Genomic DNA, 23932 nt, shown 5'->3' with positions numbered 1-23932 from the left:
AACTAGGTTTCCAATTTAACTCATTAATTTAGGGAGCTGAAGAACATTAGCAGAAACCAACTGAAGGTGGTTATAGCTGGGAAATATGGGTTTGGGTTGTTTTGTGGGTGGTTTGTGTAGAAAAGAGGAGGTTTGGGGTATTACAAATCCCCCAGTTCATGGAATAGGTGTCAGAAGTGTTGTTTTCTCCCCCAGAACTGCCCAGTTCTCGGTGCAGAACACATTACAGCTCCTTTGTGTCAGAAATGAACCAATATGAGAGCGGCTGTCAGGGCTGTGCTGGTAAAGGCAAGACAGATGGAGAGGGTGATTGGCACTGACAGGGTGTGAGCTGCCAGGGTGCAGGAGCTGCTCCTGCCATCCATCACACTTGGGGAGATGTCACACCTTGGGACGTGCTCAGGTCCCTCTGCTCAAGGGCAGGGACTGCAGGTGTGTGAGCACAGGTGAGGGGCACGAGGGCTCTGCTGGGCACACACCTGTGACCTGTGCAGGGATCCCTTTGTTCATCAGCACCGGCCGTTGCACACCCAGCGTGTGATGAACGTGTCCATTCCAGCCCCTTGCACCTCCCTAGTTACTGCTGACAAGTTTAGGAGCTCTCTTCTTATCTGCATTTTGGTGTCTGAATGTGTAAAATATTCTTGTAAAACTTTGGGTCAAAGAACTCTTCCTCTAATACTGTAGTAAAACATGAAATCTCATCCAGGTAAGGATTTTTTCCTATTTCCAAAGTACTTCTAAAATAAAGGCTGAGTATGTTGAGGAATAAGACATTTCATGGGAGGGAAAGTAATCTTTGATTTGAAATGATTGCAAAAGTTTGACTTTTCAAATGTTGCTTTCACATTTTTTAAGGGTAACATTTATCCAGGTTGAGCACACTCATGTGAAATGCATCAGGCAATCTCAAAGTGCATTTTTGATCACAAAAAAATGGGAACATTAGTTTCCTACTTCTAATGGCAAATCTGAGCCCTTTCAGATTGTAAGGTTATTACTTAAACAGGTCTGACAGATCCTTGTAACATCTTGTAAACCTTGGTAATGAATTGTCTTGTCACTTTAGCAGATGTCAGCTGCACAGCATCAGTCACTTTCCAGCAGTTTCCTCTCTCCTGCTGGTCCCTCCTGGAGCCCGGGGCAGGTTTCACACCCAGCACAGTGTCCCAAAGCCTGCTGTGAGCCCTGGCTCCTGATCAGCTGTGTCTGTCCCCTGGCTCTGCACCCCTCTGTCCTGGTGGTGCTGCATGGCATTCCCCACTGCTCTGCAGTGTGTTTGTATCTCGTTTTCCAGGCTGCTGCATCCTCCCCCCCTCCCATGGCATGGAATTCCCCTGGGAACGGAGTGAAGGGAGCTGCTGGTACAGAATCAGAGTTTGTGCTGCTTGATCTCTTCAACCCCATCACAAAGAATACCAATAGTAATAGCCTGGGGTGGATAGTTCACTGCACAAAATAATTGATGTGTATTATAGAATCTGATCTAAATCTCTCACAACTTTAAATGGTGAAACCCAGCCCTGGCTGTCAGTGCAGAAGTTTTGCCTTTGGGATATTGGAGCTGCACAGCCTGAGATGCTGGGCATCATGGCCAGACTGGTGGGGCCCTTGGGCACTTAGAGCACACTGGGGATATCTCTGGGAGCTTCCCCTCTGGAGCATGGGATTAGCAATGAGTTTTGTGTGTGAAATATTCAATAGCACTGAGTGCAGGTAGAGCCTGAGTAAAGATGCTGACATGAAAGGGGCAATTCTCCCGTCCTAGGGAGGACAGCACCGTGGGTTTGGTGCCAGGCCGTGCTGGGCAGGAACCTCAGCCTGTGAGTGCCTGTGCTGAAATCAGAGGATCAAGCTCACAAAATCTGATGTGGCCACTTCAGTGGCTCTCTGACCTCTCTACACTTGGCTGGAGTAAGCAGGACAGACATCTGCTCTGAAGTGATGCAGGGACCCTTCATTTTCCTATTAGTTTTAATTGTGGTCAACCTGTTTCTTCCTCAGCTGGGCCTGCTGAACTCCGGTGCACTGTGCTTTCTAAAGGCTTATCAACAAAAAGATATCTCTTCATAAATCCTGAGATCTAATGCCTAAAAGCTCTGAAGGGTTTGGGTTTAAGGATTGTCATCTTTTTGAGGAATTGCCTATTGCAAGCATTCATTACTCAAGCTAACAGATACTGAAAATGGCTTTAAATCACCTGCTGGGTTTTCCTTGCTTGTTTGCTTCATATATTATTTTATTTCAGGGATAGGTTTTCCTGCATATAGGTCCTGAACTTTCAGAGTTCATCTGTGAAGGCTTTTTTCCTCTGCAGCTAGAAATGCTAATTGACTTTGATTTATCAAACAAAAATAAATTAATTCTGTGTTGAGAGACCCTTTCTAAACCATGTCTGTGCCCCAGATTTAGCAGACAGTAACTGCTTTGCCAGTCTGTCGATCGGAGCAATCTGTAAACAGTGAAAGAAAAATGTCAGTCATCACCAGCTGAAGCCATTGTTGGTGGACAAATCTGAACCCAGGAGGAGAAAGGCAATTTTGGATGTTCCCACTGTTGTTTAGAGAGGTGTTCAAATAAACAGAGAGGGCCTGAAGGGGCTGGGCTGTGGCACCAGTGTGAGTTCTGGCACTATTTTTGATTAATTTTCAAAATGTTCAAAAAGTTTTCAAAAACCAATTTTTTTTGTGACCATACAGATGTTCAAGCCTCACTCAAACTTGATAAAGAAGCCAAGCTCTATGACTTGACACCTCTGCAGTGACTGGGGCCTTACTTTGGGACATGCAGGGTCCTGTCCAGGTTGGCAGGTTCCAGGAATTTACTGCAAGTTTCCTAATACCTCCTAATAATGAAGGAATGATGGGAATTTCCTTCATTGTAGTATTCTAGCTTCTTGACACATTTGTTAGAAGGAATATATTATTAGCTAAAAATTCCCCAAGTGAGATACCTGCAGAGAAAAGCTCTATGCATGGCTATGAGGTCTTGTAATAATTAGGTGGATAAAACAATTTGGAATGCCTGAAAAATCTCATCATTTAGCTAGAGATGTTTGGGCTTTCTTAGCCACCCAGAGCTGGTGATACTTTTCAGCTGTGAGGGAAGACAGGAAGTGCTTGGCCGTGCACTTCTTGGAAAATAGACTTCGAATCTCAGTTTGGGAAGGTTTTAAAATAGTAGGCTGCTCACCACGGGGTTGCAAATGGCTGAACTAGGACCTAACTGAATAAATAAGGTGGCTGCAGGGAAAGAACTGAAAGAGGAAAAGGAGGAGGGAAGAAAGAAGGGCATTCCCCAAGATAAATTAACATCTGTGAAATAAGACACTTCTAAATGTATGCTAATGGCCTAAATGTTTCCATATTCAATTAAGTAATAAGTCCCGAGTTGGCAATATCCTCCCCAAACATTCATTTACCGAGAGAAGGCTCTGCTGGGACAGCAGAGGCACCATAATGAACTGGTGTGGGCAGTAAGACATGATAATGCCTACTTCAGAGGGAATTACTGCTTTCATAATGCAATTTACAACAAGAATTTACTTGTTAGAAGAGTTTTTTCCCTCTTCATTATGACAGTGTAATTATGGCTCCAGTGGCTCAGAATAATTTTGAGAGGAATGAGTTACCAAAGCTTTTGTACTGAGTGTTCTCAGGCACTCTGTGCACAGGACCAAGGGCAGCTCTCTGTAAATAATCATCACATGGAAGTTCTCACAGGACAGCTGTTGTATTGCACTAAATAGTTTATTTAGTTATTGCAGCCTGCTTGCAGCTATCTCATCCTCCTTCACTGGGCACCACCTACAATGGACTTGCTGTGGTGTTCTTTCTTGCTCTGTATCTATTTTCAGTTGGATTTAAACTGCCAGCCCTGTTCAACACTGGCAGGCTCTGGTACAGTGCTTACAGATGTTGATGTACAGGTGTTGATGCACCTGTGGGGAACAGCCAGTGTCACCTGCAGGGCTGGCCTGAGCGTGCAGCACTGTCTGTGGCTGGAGGCTGCTTGTCACTGAGTGTAGCACTGGCCACTGTGAGCAGCCTGAATATTCCATGGCCACCTCTTCTGAATGAGGGGCTCAGCCCCTCTGGAATTACATCCTTTCAGTATTGGATGCGGATGGAGTGCAGGATGCTTCCAGTGCCTGCTCAAAGCCACAACAATTTATTAAGTTATTGTCTAGCTGATAGTCTTTCACTTCAGCCTCTGAACTTGGACAAGTGCATTTGAGCATGGAAATAATCTTTGATGTTCTGTGCCCCCTCTGGTTGTGTTCAGGTTCCTGTCTGTGTTTTCAGACCAGCCAGGCACTCTTGGAATAACTGCTCAGAATAGATTCGATGTTTGTTTGCTTTTCTTCCTCAATTGTCTTAGGAAAAGCTTGTAAGGATGGCACTTGGCAGAGATTGCTCTGGCCTTGTCAGACAGAAACGGACTGGCTGTAATGTGCTTTTTTCATTTCTCAGGGAGGCCCCGAGAGATTGACTGTGCATTTGTTACTTAAGACAGTATTGGTAAAATCTTTTTCAATTATGGCAGACTTCTCATCTTCACAGTGTGGCAGATGTGGCTTTTTCTAGAAGCTGAGCTGGATGTGCGGGAGCCTGGAGAGGTGGCTCAGCTGAATCAAAGCTCTGTGCTCTGGTGAGGCATTTGTTCCAGCCTGAAATGAACATCTCCAGTGGGACGCGAGTCCTTGTGCATCACTGGCACTGTCTCAGCCTGGGGGTGACTGCCATCTCCCTGGACAGGGACAGCATTCAGGAAGCCATTCAGATCTCAGCTCCTCACTGATGGGAGTTTGTTTCCATGGCTGGCTGCAGCACCACACCAAAGTCAGGGACCAGAAACTCTGAAACCCTGCCTGGGACATCTCCTGATGGCTCTGGGTGTCACCTGAAAAAATAACAGCCAAACAAACTGCATGTGTGAAGTGTAGAGTTCATTCATAGCAATGCTGACAAGAAATCTCAGTAGTCAGAGATGTTCTTTGGAGGACTGTATGAACATGCTGCTAAATGTGCCAGGAAACTTTGGAAAAACTAGAAACTATTACTATGTGGTTACCTGATGTTTTGTATTCCTTAAATCTGAGTAAATGCTAAGGCAGAAAAAGTAGATAAAAAGGACTTTTGCACTTATAAGATTGATTTTATCTTTAGGTTTCGTAGTGTTTTACAAAAAATCTGCCTGCATTTTGTAGTCAGGTGAGCTGAAGCAAGAGGTGAGGCTGAACTGCCCAGTGTCCAGGAGAGCTGATCATTTCCCTTCAGTGCTTCCAGGATGCCTCACATCCTTGCTGTATCCAACACACTGCCAGGTTATGGAGACAGGTCAGACAATACAGGGGCACAGCAAGGAATTTTTCTCCTTTTGTGATTTAATAGACTCTTCTGCTCTGTTTGCCCTCGGAGGGAGCCAATAGATTTAATACCCAATTTCTCTCATCTGCTATCAGAATGCAAATGTGATGGCAGATGAATATACTTTCAAGAATGCTTAACCTAATGGGCATGTAAAGCCTGGTAATTACCAGTTGTTTGTCTCCTCGTGTATAATGGTTTCAGTAATAGGCAGCACCACACACTGAGATCTTGGTGTGGGCCAGGGCCGCATTCCAGTGCAGCTTCTCCTGCTCTTCCAGTGGAAACAAACAAAAAATGCAATGTCCTCATTGCAACTGTTCCGTTTTCAGTACTCTGTGAGTACCAACTGGAATACCAGGTTAATAATCCAAATTTAGCATCTGATCCACCTTTGAGCTAACACGTGTAGCAACAGTGACAGACTCTTTGTATTGTATGTGCCACACAGCAGGGATGGCGACAGAGCAGACAGGGCTTTGTGGCAGACAGAGAAAGGATTCAACCTGCAGTTCCTGACCCTCCTGAGCCCCCTCTTGAATGGAAAAGAAGCAAACAAGAGACAGCTCAAGGTTCATTACTCTCAAATTTACCAATGATAAAAGATAAAAAACTGTCATGGAAACACAGCAGCCCAAGTAGGAGTTGAGCCAGTTAAAGCCATTGGGAGCAATAGACTACAGTGGCCTGAGCTGGGCTGGGAATGAGCGCAGCAGCTCGTGTTGTATTCCGTGATTCCTGCTGTCACCGAGTGCCACTGTTGTGCCGGTGCTGGGCACATTGCCGGGGCACACCCGAGCCCGGCCGGCAGCGCTGCCCGCCCGAGCTGCCCGGACAGCTCCGCTGCGGCTCAGACACCGCCGGGGCGTCCGGGCCGGTTCAGGGAAAGAGGGGATGCATTTCGGGTTTGTAGACACTTCTGGGCACTGCAGCCTTCTGCCTGGGGCTGAGCGACAGCCTGAGAGGTGTGAAACCCCTGCCTGGCTCTGACAATAGGAAAGCAGAGGCAGAGCCGTGGGCTGGGCGGGAGCCTTGGCGCTGGACGGGGTCCCGGGCAGGAGCAGCCGTGTCAGCGCGGGCGGGAGCGGCTCCGGCAGCCCCTGGTGCTGCGGGGAGCCTGCGAGCTCTGCCTGGGCTGCTCTGCCGTGCCACAGGGAGTCATTTCCTCTAACAGGAGCTACAAAGTCTAATTGAGCCCGTAAATGGAGCTCCCCCATCACTCTTAAAAGTTAGGTGCAGTAATCATGGATTTTTCAACTGAGCACTGTAAAGTTGAAAACGAGCTGCAAAATGTGTTTAAAAAGCTCTATTTTCTAAGTGATTAGCTCTCACTAAATCTGTGTGGCAGCGTGTGATCGGTAACAAGCCCAGCTCTATTAGAATATTCTTATTTATGACTGACCAATATAGACTCAGCTGTCATCACTTCACTCTTACAATCTGTTTTCTAAATAAAATCACAACTTAACCATATGCTTGACAGAATTATGTAGCAGCTTTAGTGTGTTTATTTTTCACTCTGCTGTATACATCAGTCCGCACTTGGTTTGAAAGTCTGTTCTTTATTGCTGTTGTAAACTCAGCTGGGCCATTCATGCCCCGTGGGTATTCAGAGAACAGGCATTCAGTCAGATTTGTCCAATGATGCTGCAGAGGAGGCAGCATTCAAAATCCTTGAGAGATGCATTGCCCTTCCTTCACACCAATCGTTGTTTAAAGGGTTGAGATTTAGAGAAAATTGTTTGATGTACCTGTCTCTTTTTTCCCTTTCTTATTGGCAATCAATATTTCTTACAGGATGAATCAGGAGCAAGTTGTTCAGATACTGGGCTTCACTTTGGTTTGGCCAGCATAAAAACAGGCTGGGTCCCTGTGCCACAATGGTTTAATCTGTGGAGAATGTTATCAGCTGATTGGGGGAATTAAAACCTGGCCAGCTGCCCTACAGAGCTCAGCAAGCGACCAGTAAATCTTTGTGGTTCCTTGGGAAGGGTGGGCTTGAAATCAAAAGCCAGACATAAATAGAGAGAGAAGACAAATGTATATATTTCAATCCAAATTAATTGGATTTCAGAATGTCAGAGTTGCTCTGTATTCCTTTGGAGCTGAAAACTGCAGCTATTAAGCCAAAAGAAGTGATTGCCTGAAATCCTAATATAGACTGGGGAGAGGGAAATGGTGCTGCAGCCAGGTAGAAAATGACACCTGGTGGTGTGCCTGGGTGACTTGCAAATGGAGCCATGAGGGGAGAGCAGCTGAACGCAGCCGGATCCGATGGGGCTGGCATCCCCGCGCATCCCCTTTGGACTGCGGCTTGGCGTTTTCAGTTCTCCTTTCTAGTTCATGGCTGATGCTTTCAGAGTGTGTTCCAGCCCCTCCTGACTGATTTATTATGGTGCTGTGTTCTCTCAGTGTTGAGGAGCTGCTGGAATTGGGTTATGGGGAAGTGTAGGGGGATAGAATGTAAGAAAATAAAGATGGTGTAGAAAGTAATCTTACCTCTAAGCAGTTGCAGCTGGGGCAATTATCAAAGATTAGGAACAGGCCTGACTTTAACAGGCCACAGCTGTAACCAATAAGAAGAGTGCTATAAAAGAGTGGGGTGGTTGGTGGAGAAGGGAGCTGAAGTCAGTTGGTTCTTTGTGAGGAAGAGAGTCAGTGCTCTGAGGAACTGGCCATGAGAAACACCCAGAAGGTGTGGAACTTTAGTGATAAGGAGACACAGTATGGAACCCCTGCAATGAGAGGAAACAGAGAAGGTAAATCTCGGGTGGAGACTGCAGAGCTGGGGGTGGGATCCACACGGGGGCTTTGTGGTGCTGAATGTTTTCAGTGAAAGGGCCACGAGCTGATTGCTGTGCTTGGCAGAGCCAGCGGTTGTAGGCAGCGAGGAGCTGGACACGCAGGCTTTTCTTTGCAGTACATCAATACATCTTTTAAAATGAGAAAGATTTTCAAATATTTCAACATCATTTAGAAAAATGTATGAATGTGTACCCTGCTGTTTGACAGACAGTTTGGAAAATGTTATTGACTGTAGCACTCTTCTTCAGAATTAGAGTCTGCAATAGAAACCTCAACAACAAATCAGGCTAAGTGGAGCCTGAGTTCATCAAATTCATCACAGCAGCACAAATAAATACCATACCAGAGATCCTTGGAATCCCCAAAACCTTCTACTTCTACATCAGAATTAAGTTAGTCGCATAGCTGTTGTGTTCTGATATTAATACATGGTGGCTTTGAAGCACAGCTCAAGTCTAGAGGAGTTCTGCTTCGTGATAGAGAATTTCAAAATAGGTTTATAAAGGGAAAGATTAATTTGGTGAAGTGACAATAATTTCAGAATAACAAAATGCTTATCCATAATAGATAGTGCCATCTCCTCTCTGTTCCTTTGTGTACACTGAGTACGCCCTGCTTTTTATCTTATGGAAATGATCAGCTACCTTGCACTGTCAGAAGTTGCACTTATCTTTACTAAGTGCTAATTAGTAACTACATGGCAGAGTCCTATTTTTAATGATCTGGAAACAATGCAGGTGGGGTTGGACACTAATGTTAGAACAGGTCCTTTTCTCTGCTGTGCCGACTGCAGACAGCCCAGGGAATCCTTCAGTGAATACAAAGCCCCAAGAGCTCCTGTGGCTCGGGAGAGACAGATCTGCCTGGGAGAAGGAACTGCAGCAGTGACAGTGTCTGTGTGTGGCAGCTGAGCTCAGGCAAAGCAAATCACAGCACACAGTTTCTGTTTTGTTGAGAGGATTTGGGGGACCTGTAGTCCCTTAAGAAAGCTAACAGGTGTGGTGCCTCTCAGGGTTTAAAAATACAGGGTGCCTTATTTATAAGATCAATTATAAACCTTTGGTTTTGAGAAGATTTATTAAATTGTTCAGAAGTTTTATGAAGAAAAGTACATTCTGGAAGTAATATGGCTTATTTTGAGATCTATTATGGATGCTGAAAGTGTTCCCAACCTTGAATAAATCATTTCACATATTTTTAACTACCTGTCTAGGAATCCTGAACTGAGAAATAGACATAATAAATAATTTATTGTGCAGACCAGGAGCAAATATGTATATTACACCCTTTGATTTCCAAACACATCTTGCTGAGCAAAGCCACTTGGTTTAAAGCAGCTTTGCAGCATTCCCAAGTGTCTGAAAATCAACTTGTGTGCGGTGAACCTGAGCTATCCTGAGTGAAATCCAAGGGCAGTTCCCAACAACAGCAGTGGCAGCTTTCCAATCCAGCACTCTCCTGTTCTGTTCTGCCAGTCCTGGAGCTGATTTTGGGAGGTGCTGCTTTCACATCAGCTCACAGACATTCGAAGAAGCTCCCGTTTGTGTCAGTGGCAACAGCCAAAATTTCTGATATGAATTCTGAGTTAGCCAGAAAGAAATGAATGGACTGAGAAGTTTCTCAATTAGAAACAAATATGTCTTTATTGGCTGAATGCTGAGAGGAAAAGCCCAGGAAGGAGACAAATGATGATCAAGGACTGGAGATAGAATGGGGAGCTCTTCAGGGACAGAAAGGAGAAGGAGGCTTGCCAATTTCTGGGCAGGGAAGAACATGCAGAAGTGGGAGTTTTCTGTTTTCAGGGAAATGGGATTTGGATAGTCCCTGAAAAACTATGAAGGGAATGCCTTACAGAACTTGAGGATTGGGATAAATCTGAATAAACCTCATGGGAGCAGGGCTTCTATCTAATCCATGGCTCCTGTGTGCCAGGACAAGAGACCTGCAGAGAGCCAATCTGTTTCTGGGCATGGCCTCAGCCAGACCTTTTTGGCATTGCTTTTCCAGGATGGTACAGATAATTTCTTCTCTCTGTGAGTATTTCTTTTCAAGAAGCAGCACAGAAGTGCCCTTTTCCTCAGAGCTTTGCTGGCACCCTGCTTTTTGATGTCCCTGTCACTTACTTGGCATGGCATGGGATATGATCCCAGTTGTCTCTTTCTCTCCCGAAGGTGACTGATGGTCTTGTTACAGGAGCGTGGCAGATTTAGGATAGCAGAGCTCATTTTCTCTGCTGCTTCTGTTCCAGCTGAGGGGGAGCTCTTTGCCATGATGCCACCAAAAGCCTGGCAGTGTCAGGAGAGCAGGGTGAGGGTTCCAGGGGCAGAGGCAGGGTGTGAGTGCAGGAATTCCAGCAGCTGTCAAACCCCCTCCCCAGGCTGAGGAGCTCTCCCTGTAAGTGTTGGCATGGTGAAATCTCATCTGTGACCTTTGGAGCTACAGGAGCCTGATGGGACTTGCAGCATCTCTGCTTTCAAAGTGACTTCACAGAACATGAAACTTGTAAGAAGAACATTTAAAGTCTCTTGCTGGAATTCATTCTGATCTGACTTATACCCAATTTCATTTAAATCAGACAGTGCAGATGAGAGCTGGCAATTTGCATAGACACAGTAATTTGGAGAGGGCGTGCAGAAGAGCTTTTTAAAATCCACATGGAGTTCGTGTCCTCAGTCTCTGAGCATGGGTAAAATGTAGGAAATTCTGAATTGTAAGTCCTTTTTTTTTCCCTCTGACTCTCTTGTTTGCTCAAGTCCAATTATTCAGAACCAAAATATCCTATTATATCATGGACTAAACAGGCACACTTTGCAGCTGTGTTGGGAAATGAATGAACATTTGAAAATGTGACTCTCTCATTGCTGTATTATCATTAGTTTGAGTATGTGCTGCAAATAACATTTTGAAGACCAGGTTTCCTTTTGACTTTGAAAGAGACATATGAATTATTGAAATAATGAGCTAAAATCTTATTTTAAATTGCGTTCTGTTACTTTAAATGATATTTTGCTATAAATTTCAGTTTTGTCTAATGTTGTATTTAGCCATCTTTGGTTTTCAGCAGGTGATATAGTCTTTTCCTGCATCACCTCTACCAGCAGCAGCTTCAGTTTTAATTAATTCCCTGTTCCGAGCACATCCCAAGGCAGTGCCGTGGCACTGATCACTCAGTGCATAACCAGATCTGATAATGGCTCTGATAAGGAGCAGCACACCCAGTGACCCACTTTGCACATGTCAGTCTAACTCTGCTTCAAGGACAAGCCCAATGAACATTTGACATCAGGTAATTCCCTCCAGCTGCCCCCACCAGAGCTGCTGATCCAGGCAGCCCTTCCTGGCAGCCCTGCCTGCTGTTGGGTTCTCCAGGGCTGTCCACGGCTTCTCCTCCCTTCAGAGTGGATTTCCTGGGCAGGTGGAATGAAAGTTAATTAGTGCAGCCCCTGTGCTGCTGCAGAACATACACATGAGCAGTGATGGCTCTGTCAGAAACTCAGCTTCCTAGAGGGAAGGTCTTCAAATTAGCCTTCAGGAGGGCCTGTCAGATTTATTTTTTCCTACTTTTCTTTTTCAGTGTGTATCATTTTAGTAATTCTCCTCTAGCAGTCACTCCCAGACTACCCGGTGGAGATTTTTGGAAGAGGAAAAATTTCTTTATTTAGCAGAAAACCTTGGGGCTGATCTATTGCCCTCTGTACCTCCAGCCCTGGTGCTGTTGCAGATCTCCCTTGGTGGCTCTGCCCAGTGCAGGGGATGGTGCTGGTGTGGCACAGGCGTGCCAATGTGCCCATGGTAGCACCAACCTCTACTCCCAAAACACAGCCTGAGATGGCAGGAAAAGCCTCTCCAAAGGAAGCTGCTCCCACACTCCCCATCCCATGGACTGAGCAGAGTAGGGTGAGGTTTCAGTGGCTGCTGGGTTTAAGCTGGTTTTCCCCAAATTAGTCCTGTTAGAACAAGTAGCTCTCAAAGATGTTTTCAATATGAGCGAATAGGGATTCCTAAAACACATTAGGGGGGTTTTGTCACTGAGATAGGGCTGAATTACAGGCTTTGCCATGGATTTTATACAATCCTAATGGACTGTAATCCTTGTAATACGACAGGTTTGTGGTGGAGATTACTAAAATATTTATCCCTGGCATCTTTCCTTTTTAATACATTTGTTTTCTCTCTCTTAAGTGAAAGCAATTCATTGACAGCAAACTAGAGGTATTTCATCAGTCTCTTATCAGCAGTCAGCACTAAAGCCAACCAGAAGGGTTGGGGGTTTTGAATAACTTTTATTACACAGTGTTTTCTGTTTTTCCTGACAAAGTTCCAAGATGACCTTTGGAGCCACACAGAGCAGACTGACGCTTGCTTTTTCCAAGTTAGAGCAGCCTGTGCTTAAACATCTTTGTTCCCCCAGCTCCATGCTGCACACATTTCACCTTCTGCAGCTCTGCCTTGTCACCTCTGGGTTCCCAGGCTCAGGGCTCTGTCTCCCCAGCCCAGCAGATGAAGAACAGATTTAAATCTAGATTTAAGCACTCCCCTGGGTTGTCAGTGCCCCCAGCCCCTTCCAGGGCCGGTTGTTTTTGTGGCTGGTTTTGCTCTTTGCAGGGAGCACGTGTGTCATGTCACCAGCAGTTTGCTGGCAGTGGGGCTGTGATGACAGGGGCTGATGTTTAATTAGTGTCTCTCTAAAGTGCCTCGAGCTGGGGCTGCTGTTCAAAGGCCTCACAGAGCCACCTTTGGTGTGGGCTTGGAATGGGGCTTCAAAGGGAGCTCCCTGGAAAGAATCAGCGTGCAAAACACTGCAAAGTGCTAATTTCTGTGAGCTGTGGGCTGAATTCTTCATTGCCCTGTTTGTTGATTCATCCTTTGCCTCTCTGCATTCTGGGAATAAAACAGTGATTTTCAGAGCAATATTCCTGTGTGCACGTTTTGTGCAGGAGAAATTCCAGCTACAGCTAGGAGAATGTTCTTTGTGAAGCAGATGCCTGCCTTTCCCCTGTCTTAAATTCATTAAAAACCCCAAACCCACTCAAACAGTCTAAAACACTAAAGCCCCAGAGCTGAGGTTGTAAAGACAAATCTCCAGCCAGACCATGGCTCAGAAAGGAGAATTCAGAGGCCTCTGCTGCCATATGCCAATATGCCATCTCATTTGGGAAGTGGGGGTTTAATGGGTGATGCCTGAAACTGGCTCACGTTCCTTGGAGTTTGAAACCACGAGGGGAGAAGCAGTGTTTGATAAATTTACTATTTCAGTTACCTTTCTGGGCTCCTTTTCTGCAGTTTTTCTCTCTATCGTGGTTTCTTCAGCCTCATGTTTCATCACTCTCATCCCTGCATCATCCAGCCACTGTGGGGATGTATCAGTTGCCTGTTGAAACAGTTTTTATCCTCTAGTGGTTTTTGTCCTACAAGCTGGCAGCCAGGGATACAACCCTTTTCCTGTCAAAAGCAGCTGTCTAGTGGTCACTTCTTCCTCGAGTATTTTTAAAAGTAGCAAATTAAATTAAGAGTGTTAATGTTTTTTTGGTCTACTGGGCTTTTGCTGCAGGAGTAAAAAATGTCAGTCCTTGCCACAAGTAACGTTCCTGCATGTCTGCTCATTAAAACTTTTTAAACCCTCTATTTTCAATAGAGCAAATTGGTGCCTAAAATTTTGATGCACTAAACCTGGTGTCCAAGGCTACAAGGTTTTAATATAAAAGAGCAAAACAATCACATGCACTTGAATTCTTGCTCAGTCGGTGTTTTAAGTCCTGGTATTCTGTTTCATGGTGTTTAACTCTGAGCACTGGTGAAGGACAGTGGGGATTCTCACCCATTTGAATCCCACAGGGGGTCCTTAGAGCAACTGTGCTGGGACAAGGAACCTCTCACTCCTTCTCATCTTACACTGAGATGCACAAACAGAATAAAGCAGTCCAAGGATATGCATGGAGTGTAAGGCTGAGAGATGTAGTTTATTTTTTCAGGATTTATAAGTGGAGAGGATTACCAGCTGCCTTTGTGCTCCTGCACAGTAGCTCCTCTTGGAGAGCAATCAACAGGGAAGTTTTTGTATTACTCCAAGGGATCTCTTCTGCTTGTTTGGATCAGCCAGGCCTTTTCCTATGGCTCTTCAAGATGAAAATCATAACTAAACTGTGCTCTGGCATGCGCTGGAGTTAACTGCTGCAGCTGGATACTGACAACACTGCGTGTACCCTACATTAAGGGCACAGGATAATTTTGAGCAGTGTCATTTTGGTATTAATTGAACTCCCTTCTGCCTCAATGGCTTCACTGAGCTGTTAGGCTTTGCCTGCAGCAGAACTCCTTGCTGCTATTTAGCAAATGTTGCTTTGGTGGCCACTCGTGCAGATGATAGAAAGGTGGTTAGATGTGGCTCTATAAGAGCTGTAGTGTTCAGCCTGGATTTTATGTATATAACAAAAATTCCTATTTGAATTACTCAGTGAAACATCTATTTTATGCCAAGAGCAACTCTTTGGAGCAATGCAGGCTTTTTTCCTCCATTGAAGAATCTGCACCCTTTATTTATACAGTTCCTTTCCTTTCTCTTTGCTGTAGCCCTGGTGCTGTAAACCTTAAGTAATGTCATCAGGAATCAGTGGAGTAGCTCCCAGGAGGGAGGAAAGGTCTTTGCAGGAAAGGCTTTTCAGGCTCAGGATTTTTGCAGCAAAGACTGCTCCACGGATTTCTGTCCCTCAGATGCTGTTCTCTGAACATCTGACATGCATGTCATTGAGTGAAGGACACATGGATCCATGGGTTTTTAGTTTGGGCCAGGCTAATGTAACGGTCCAATTGCTGTCGGTGGCTCCTGTGTCACCTCCTGCAGGGAGCTGCACACAGCAATGGATGAGAGAATTCCTGTGAAAGGGAACTAAGCATTGACAATTTCTGTGATGTCCAGAAGATGATTTTATCTGCAGCTGTGAGAAGTTGCTAGGGAACAGAGCTAGCTCATTTTTGCTGATGGCTCTTCGTTAGTGCTGTGGAGCAATGTTCCTTCCGCTCTCAGCACTGCTGCCACCTCATTCTGCATGAGGATGTGACTTGGAAATACCTCAGAACTGTCCTGCTGCTGGAGTCTGAAAGGAACTTTTTAGTAAAGAACATTTTTCAGGTCACTTCCAGCAGCAGCCCGTTCAGCAGGAGTGCTGGGAGTGTCACCGTGGAGGTCTGGAAGGGCAGGTTCAGTGTGGGGCCCTGGGAGGAGCACTGGGCTCACAGAGCCTTTGTTGGGTTCAGTCCCTTCAGCAGAGGACAGGAACATTTTTGGTGTTATCTGTGGTTGCTGATACATTTTAGGCTCAGCTGGAAGCCCTTGCTTTAAGATGCACACTCCTTGTCCCTGAGCTTCAGGCAGCTGGGGGAGTTGGGGTGGTGGCTGCTTGAGGAGTCCAAATTCCTGTAGTTTTGACTGCTAGCAACATCCCTCCTTTCAAGTCTTGTGGAAAGCTCGCTGGCCAGGCCACGGCTCTGAAGGAGTATCTGCATCCCTCAAACAATTGCCTTGCTGTGTGACCTCAAAGAGGCCCTGTACCAGGCACTGCTTTTCAGATAAAACCAAAGAACTGGTTTGACCAACCCCATTGCTTCCTGGTCCATACAGAGAATATAAAGGTCTTTTCCTATTTCTGCAACTCTTTGGAAGACTCAGGGTGCACAATTCACCAGTTTTTTCTTCCTTTTTCTGTGCTCAATGTTGTCAGTCAATTCAAATGAACCATAAGAATTCCACCACTTGTTGCTTTCCCACTCAGCAGAAATGTGTATATGTACACATAAACCCAGAGAGAAGGGTCCTAAGCTCTTTGGAAATGTTCTGTTCTCTTTCCTCCTCCGTCTGCAGTGGAGGGCTGGGTGATCCATCAGGCACTCATCCTGTGGGTTCTCTGGAGCTGTCCAACAGCAGCCCCAGTGCCATGCTGCTTGTGCTGTGGTGGCTGTTTCAGAACATCTTTTTCACCTGTGAAATGGGGCAGATGGCACTTTGTTTTCCCTGCACAGAGTGCCCAGTACTGTGCTTTGTTTTTCCTGTCTGTCCTTAAATCTAAGTCTAATTTTGAAAAATTGCTGGTTGCACAAACTGTGCTGTTAGCAGCTTTGCTGCTGTTTGGCCAGGAATAAAAGGGATGTGCTGCATTGCTTGCTTTCTTACAAGCAATTTAGAAAGATTTCTGACCCTACATATTATTTTTTGCATTTATTTTGGAAACAGTACTTTGAAGCAGTCCGCGGGGCTCCCAACCACTTTAAATCAGCAGGCAGCACTGTTTATCTTTGCCTTTCATTTTTGTAAGCAAACACCTTCCTGCACAGCCTTGAATACAGAAATGATTTGCTGTGCCCTGGCTGCTCGCTGCTGCCCAGAGCTCTGTCCTGCAGGGGAAGGTGCTGGGGAGGGATCTCCTCCTCCTCCTGCCTCCAGCATCCTGAACAGCCCAGAGATGCAGGGAGCAGGAGGGGGCACCAGCCAGGCTGTGGGCATGGGGGCAGCCAAGGAGGGTTGTGGAAAACCTGTTCCTGACCTTTCTGTCATGCTGGGAGTCCCAGGATGACTCCTGCTGGGGGGCACAGAGTGCCATTCTTAGCTTGAGTGTCTCTGGAGGTCTGCTTCCTGAGCTGCATCTAACTCAGGGTCTTTCTGAAGAAAGATGTAGTTCTGCTCCCACTGAGGATCTGGCCCTCTGATGCCTTGTTTGGTGAGTAAATAGAGGTCAGAGCTGCAGACTCTGTATTTGTTTCTGCTTTAAATCGATTTGTATGCATCCTTTCCTTTTGGCTCTCCAGAGACCTGTGTGTTTTACATCTTGCAAAACATGTTTTTAACAAGGACCTTGTTTGAAAAGCACTGGAATAAAATCTGAATGTGTGCCATGTGTGCATGTGTGCAGGTATCTGCACCCGTGTGCACGAGCTCAAACTTCAACCACAATAGGCAATTTTTGGCAGCCCGTGAGATACACATTACAGACAAATCTATTTTATTTAACTCCTGGTATGCACAATCCACCTTCTGAAGCCTAAATAGGTCTTGTGCCCTTTCACTAATTAAATTTCATTATAAATCCACCTGGGCTATGTTTTTGTAATATCTCCCTTTGAATGGTGGTGGCTTGGTGGCTGTGTGGAATGGGTTTTCCTCCTGAAATGTTAATTAGGTGGAGAATGTGTTATGCTTTGGAAAAGCTGCCTTGCAAACCCATAGATAAACAGATTGATTTAATTTTAATCTGCTTTCATGGTGATGCATAATGATAACTGGTTTCTGTCTCACAGGGCTGAAAACCACAGACCTTAATAAGAGTTTGTGGGTATATCATACAGCTTTAAATAGCTTCTGTTGTGCTAGACCGCTCTCCATAAATTATTCCAACTCCATCAGCATCTCAGGGACTCCCCATTCTCTTCTGCTGTGGATTTTCAATCAGTGCAACTATTAGTGTAATCTGAAGAAACTTGGAGGTATCTGCTCTGAAAACAACTGCCAACACTGGTTTGTACATCAAGTATTCAATGGGGAGAGCAGAACCAGAAAAAGCCTTGCAGAAGCCAGCTCTGCAGATCAAATCACGGCATCCAAATCTTACCTTTTATAAGCCATGCCAAAATTAATTATGGAATTAAAGCCACACGTTCAGATGGTTGCTATGAAGTGTTTTACTACGTGACCTGTTTTTTGTGATCTCCTTTTCCTGCTGAACTGAGAAAGGTGCAATTCACTTCAGCCAGTCCTACAACAGTTGGTTTAAATGGGTCCTCCTCAAATACCATTTCCTCCATTGCAAGAGTTTCAGCTTTAAAGCTTTGTTCCTGATGGGGGAATAATTTTTGGGTTTGATGGTCTAAATTTCTTCAGGGGTTTGTGGTAGATACAGATCCAGAAAGCCTTTGTACGCTTGGTTTTCATGTGCTCACAGCAAATATGCCTTAGGTCTGACAAACATGGGCTGAGTTGTGCCTGTTTTCTCGATGACAGACACATTTTATTTTTGACTGATGTTCAAAGAGCCTCTTTCAGGCTCAAATTCTGTACCATATTAGCTTCAGCCATAAAAAGCAATGAAACTGCAGAGGGAGACAAAAGAAGAGTATGACCTCAAAGTGCATAAATTTAGCATCACCCCAGTGCTGTACATAAAAATGGAAATGTTGGGAACACAAATTCCAGCCAGCCCTCCTTGTGCTGTGGAATGGTTAATTTGGACTCATCTTCTGAGGGCTTCTCAAATGGGAATAGATTTTGGCCCAAGGATGGTTTTTCTGGAAAGACAAAGGGCTGGATTAGCTCTGGGTTTTATTTTCAGTGTGAATCTTGGCCTCGTGCTTCGCCCTCTCGCTGTTGTTAAGTCTGGTGAGCTCTCTGGCATTCCTCATTCCCATCCCAGTGCTGGTCATGGGTGTACCAGCTCCTCTGGTATTTGCAAACCTGCTACCCCATATTGCCTTCAATCCTGGTACTCCAGGATTTAAAAGAAACGCTGTCCTGAAGTGAAGCCAGAACATTTGTTGCTGTTCTCCACTGTTTTGTGATATTTTTGTGTGTTTGAATATGATTGTTTGAGCACAGAGGCCTCAGGGAGGGGAGGAGGTTGTGTGCAGGCCGTGAAACATCAGGATGTAAATGTCAGCAGAAGTGTTCTGGTATCAAAACGGCCTCATTTAAGCAACATACAGCTCCAGCCTGACCTCAGATCCTGCAGAGATGTCTGCATTTAATGTACCACCGCATTAACAGGATCATTCTGCACTCACTTGCCAGCAAGAGACAGCTCCCAGGGAACTCTGTGAGTGCCTCTACAGCTTAGTCATGCCACAGCTGCTGTCTCAATTTTGGATCCCATGGCAGCACCCGGCCCCACACTACCTGATTTCAAGCATGACATTTAATTCTGGTCTTCAGGAAGACCCTGAGGAGTCTGCCAGCTCCTGCTTGGTGTCTGGAGGGTGGCAGGGTTTGCCCTTCAGCCCCTCCCAGGCTGGGGGAGTACAGACAAGATGAGGTGTTTCCAGCTCCAGGAGCAGCAATTTGTTCTTGGATCCAGAGGGGATGTCACCAAAAGGAGCCTGTGTGAGGAGCCACCCATGGCATTGTCCCCAGCAAAAATGGGCTTTGGGCAATGAGAGATGTAGGGCTGGGAATGCCTGCAGGGTTTGTGCAGGGACTATTCTGCTGCTGACTCACATCAATGCGTTTGACTTTCCAGTGAGTAAAAACTGACCTGATTCCTTTGTTTCATGCCGTGAGAAGCTGTGCTCAGGTCCATTTCTGCTCACATTTTGCTTGTCTTTGGTTTGAAATGGGTGGTGGGGGCAAGCCTGTCCCCATCCCTCCTGCTGCCCGAAGGAGGTGGATATTGGCAGAGGGAAGGCTGCCATCCTGCACTGCTCTGCTCTCGCTCCATGCCTGGGTTAAGGTCAGGCTCTGGGCAGGAAGAAACACTGAAGATAAACAGAAATAGAAGCTCCTTCTAGTTATTTGTGAAATGCTTTGGGGAGATGCAGTGACAAGGCAATCTCAGAGGCCACTGTGATGTCTGGTAGGTGCCTAGGAGCTCTCAAAAATGCCCCCTCTGCACACAATTTATCTGCCACCTTCTCATCGCTGCTGGTGACAAGATGACAACCAGCGGTAGCAGGGTGTTAACAGGCTCCCTTTTCTTTTTCTCCTTTGATGTTGAAAGTAGCTCTCTTTCTCAGAAGGACCATGAAAGGTTCCCACAGATCTTTGCCCCGAGCACTTACAGTAATGAAAAGCTAACTTCAGTGTCACGGGTCTGAAGCATCTTTATTTAGAGCTGTTTAGGGCTCGATTGCCTGTTTATTTGTGCTGTGGTGGAAAGGGGGGTGATACTTGTGTGCTGTGAGCAGGGCACTGCCAGCGTGAGATGGAGAGGGGAACCTGGCCAGGCCAGGGTGTCTGTGCCCATCCTATCCTGGGCAGGGTGTCTGTGCCTGGGCAGGGGGTCTGTGCCCATCCCACCCTGAGCAGGGTGTCTGTGCTGAGCAGGGTGTCTGTGCCCATCCCATCCTGAGCAGTGTGTCTGTGCCTGGGCAGGGTGTCTGTGCCCATCCCATCCCTGGCAGGGTGCCTGTGCCCGGCCTGGTCAGGATGTCCACACGCAGGAATGACACGGGCTGAAAGCTGAGCCCTAATGGTTGTAAACTGCAGAGACTGAAGGTGCTAAAGCAGCCCCTGTGATAAATGAGAGAGGATGCTGCCTGCATTTTAATTGCAGTTGCAGCCTCTTCCATCACTAGAGTAAACAGAGTGTTCAGTGGGTCAGGGGATGGAATTGGGAATCACTATCTTTATGCACTTAGGTAATGCGTTTCCTTGATTTCAGTTGTGATGTATTGATTCTGGGAGTTCCTTCTGTGCTTTTTCTTTGCTTCTCCCTTCCCTTGATTTGTACCCTGTCAGCATTGATGAGTTTTTAGGGATGTGGACTCCCAGGGGCTTTGTTTGCCATGATTGATTTGGTGCAAGGGGCGAGCTGCTCAGGAGCCTGGGTAACTGATGTAAGCAGTGATCCAGAGGTAAATAACAGCCAGGGAGGTTGGATGGGCTCCTTGTTTGAAAAGGAACAGCAACCAAACCAGCCACGATTCAAATGTTTGTGGCCTTCCTTTCCTCCTCTCCACCGAGCAGACTCTGCCCAAAGTGAAGCGATGTGCACAGAACACTCCAAGCACTCCTCTTGCTGCAGCTCAGCCTCGGTGTGTTGAGCAAAGTTCCGGCGCGTTGGCAGCAGGAGCTCTGGGCTGTGTGAATGAAAGCAGCCCCTCAATCACAGCTGGCAGGGCTGGAGGGAGGGCTGGACATGAGCTCAGCTTCATCCAGGCTGGGGCTCTGCGAACACATCATCTCAGCTGGGTCACCCAAACCCCACAGGGACCCTTCAGCTGCAGCTGCTGTGTCAGAGAGCTCCGGGTGGGGATGAGCTCCTCAGTCACAGCCACACACCTGCGCAGCACCTGGGCCACCCAAATCTCCCTGGGGAACTGGGATCATTTTTCTGTCGCTGCTCTGGGCTGGTGCCCAGCAGTTTTCCTTCCGTGAGGTGGAGCAGGAAGGCAGGACCAGATGCCAGTCCCTAGGAATGGCTGAAGACACGTGCTGAGAAATGTTTCACCCAGCTTGTGTGGCCTCTTTGTACCTCCCTCTCCGAGACATCAGGAATGGAGTTTCATTTCCACTCTCCTTTGACCGCTGATCTCTTGTCCTGAGGGATGTCTGCTCTAGCAGCAGTGACTGTACTGCTTAAAATTCATTTTGTCAAATTAGCATAGGAGAACTTGCACAAAAATTGGCAGCCTCCATGCATTTATTCTTCCAGGTGTGCTAAGGAAATTGCAGCCACTGCTATTGAGTTAGTGCTGGAAGAAGGGAGATTTAATCCTTTTTGTTCAAGACAGTTGAAGGAATCCTTTAGCTTTTTATTCTGAAAACATCTGCGTGGATCTTGTCCTTCAAAGATTTCCTGAGCAATTTTGTGTGGGGGCAGAGCTGACAGTGCTGTTTTGCTGCTGTTGCTGCTCTGCGTGGCAGCAGCTGCTCAGACAAAAACCTCACGTACCTTTTGGGGCTTCTGCCCAGAACTGAGAACTTGCCGTGGCCCTGAATGCACTTTGTGTATGAGATTTTTAGCAAACACAATTAAACTGTCATTTCCTGACACCTCATGAGGCTTGACCACAATGGACTTCTTGTAAACACGTTCAGGAACCAGAAGTTAGCAGCAGCAGGGACTCCTCGTTCAGTAATTTGGCCAACATTATATTTATACCTGAGGGGTAATTCAGTAGTGCCCTGAGGCAGAAATTTTGGAAAAGAGAGAGGCAGAATTAAAGAATGCCACACCTGATGAGAGGAATTGAAACAGATATTTGAAAGTGCATCTCTCTCCATATAAAGTCCCTCTTCTCCACTTGTAGTTAATAAGTTTTTATTCTGGTTGTTCTTTCACCATGCAACCCCAGTATTATGCTAGCACATGAGAACTAGAAAGTACCTCTCCATAGGAGCCAGCCCAGTTTGCCATATGGCTTTTCCTCTTGTTGAACCTCTCAGACGTGGAAACAGAGCTCCAGAGAAATCCGTTGCTTTAGGAAAAATAAGAATTTTTTAAAATAAGTATTTTTAAGTTCAGAGCTGACAGCATGATTAAACCCAACAGTATTAAAAGAAAATGTTGTGGAGTCAATAAGGTGATGAAAATAAGAGCAAAGATAAGGATTGTCATCTTAGAGTAATCCAGAGAGGGAGGAGAGAAAGGGTGGATTTTGCTCGTAGTGAGGCTTAGCAATGGCTCTTCACTCCAGCACTCAACTCCCTTCTTTTTCCACCAAAAATGGTACTTTCTGCTCCAATACCCTGCAGCCAGGAGAGAGCCTTAATGTGCCCAGTGGTGCCCAGAGTGTGGGTAAGGGAAGAGCAGGAGTGAGGAGCCTGCTCCAGAGCACACCTGCCCTTCAATCCAGCGATGACTAAAGCTGTAATTACCATTAGTTCAGTCTTGATTTAGTCAAGATTTCTGTCTTGATACGATTTCTTCAAAATATGAAAGCCTTAATTAGTTCTCTCATCTCCTTTCCTTGTCCTGCTGTTGAACTCTTAATGAGCGGTGGCATCTTCTGTGGGGCAGTAATGGGAACATGATGATGAAATAAGGACTAATTGAGCTGCTTATTTCCTGTCTGACTGGTGCAATATCTTCTTGTTTTCCCAGGGCCAAGGTGAAGAGAGGTGTGAACGTTTTCAGTGTGAGAGCCAGCAGCCCGTACCTGTGGGACATCAGGGAGAGTGTGGATTACACTGGCAAATATGCACCAGCTGTGGTTGTGTGCCAGAGGAAATCCGCTGCTGGGAACAGGTAGGTCATGTCCAGCAGCCTTGCTTTTCGTAACTCATGGCTGCTTTCAATACATTTTAATGATTTTAATGCATTTTCCTATGCATGAGGAAATGCTTTTGGAAAAGCTGTGACTGTCGTTGTTTTGTACTCATTGCTCAATCCACCACACAAATGTTACTTGGTCCTAGCGCTCAAAGCAAGTGAAAACCAACAGAAAATATTGTCACAAATGATTTGGAAGAACTTGTTTCATATCTTCGAGTTTGATTGTGGCTAGTTTATTTTTTTAAATTATCTTCATATGGCTGTTTGTGGTGGATTTTTTTGGTTTGGTTTATTTATTTTACTTGTGGTTTTCTTGGTGGGTTGAGACCCTTTCCATTCTTTGTTGGGTTTTCTCCTTGTTTCTGTTTTGCTCTTTTGTGACTGTATGATAATGATGTTGAGGGTGAGATTTATATGAATTTTTGATCTGCAGAAGGAAATAGATTTTCTGTTTTACATTCCCATTCTGCAACACTGACGTGTCTTAAAATGCCTTCATCTGGCAGGTGGATGTTCCTTTTTTAATCACAACTCTTTGGTTTAATGAATACATTTTTATATAATGTGCTGCTTCTTGTTCCTTGCTTGTGGAACTGCAAGTCAAGTGCACATTTATAAGGACCAGACTGCCTTTGTTTGTGGTTGGCATTGCTGATAGAAAACTTCCCACATTATGTGTGTGATTCACGTGGGAAATGTTACAGATCTAATAGGGTTTGGGGATTTATTACGTGGTTTATGATAGATAAGTAATAATTAGGAAGTTTCATCTCCTTGCAATCTGCATGTATGGGAAAAAAGAGGAAGGGAAGAGTTTCCCTTTCTAATCACTTTCTGCTTATAATA

General features: G+C 45.7%; 1 protein-coding gene across 1 annotated transcript in view; it reads left to right on the top strand.

Annotated features, from left to right (window-relative positions):
* Positions 1-23932, top strand: part of TMEM132D (transmembrane protein 132D) — a gene marked incomplete at both ends in the record, with an annotated part of 185095 nt that overhangs the window by 49993 nt on the left and 111170 nt on the right. Inside the window, one exon of the mRNA XM_084217210.1 lies at positions 22916-23059. Coding sequence (XP_084073336.1) covers positions 22916-23059 — 144 coding nt within the window. The remainder of the gene's footprint in view (positions 1-22915; positions 23060-23932) is intronic.

The sequence above is a fragment of the Fringilla coelebs genome (assembly GCF_963513975.1).
Source record: "Fringilla coelebs genome assembly, chromosome: 17".
Classification (NCBI taxonomy): Eukaryota; Metazoa; Chordata; class Aves; order Passeriformes; family Fringillidae; genus Fringilla; species Fringilla coelebs.
Note: the sequence above shows the minus strand (reverse complement) of the source record. Positions and strands in the feature narration are given on the sequence as shown.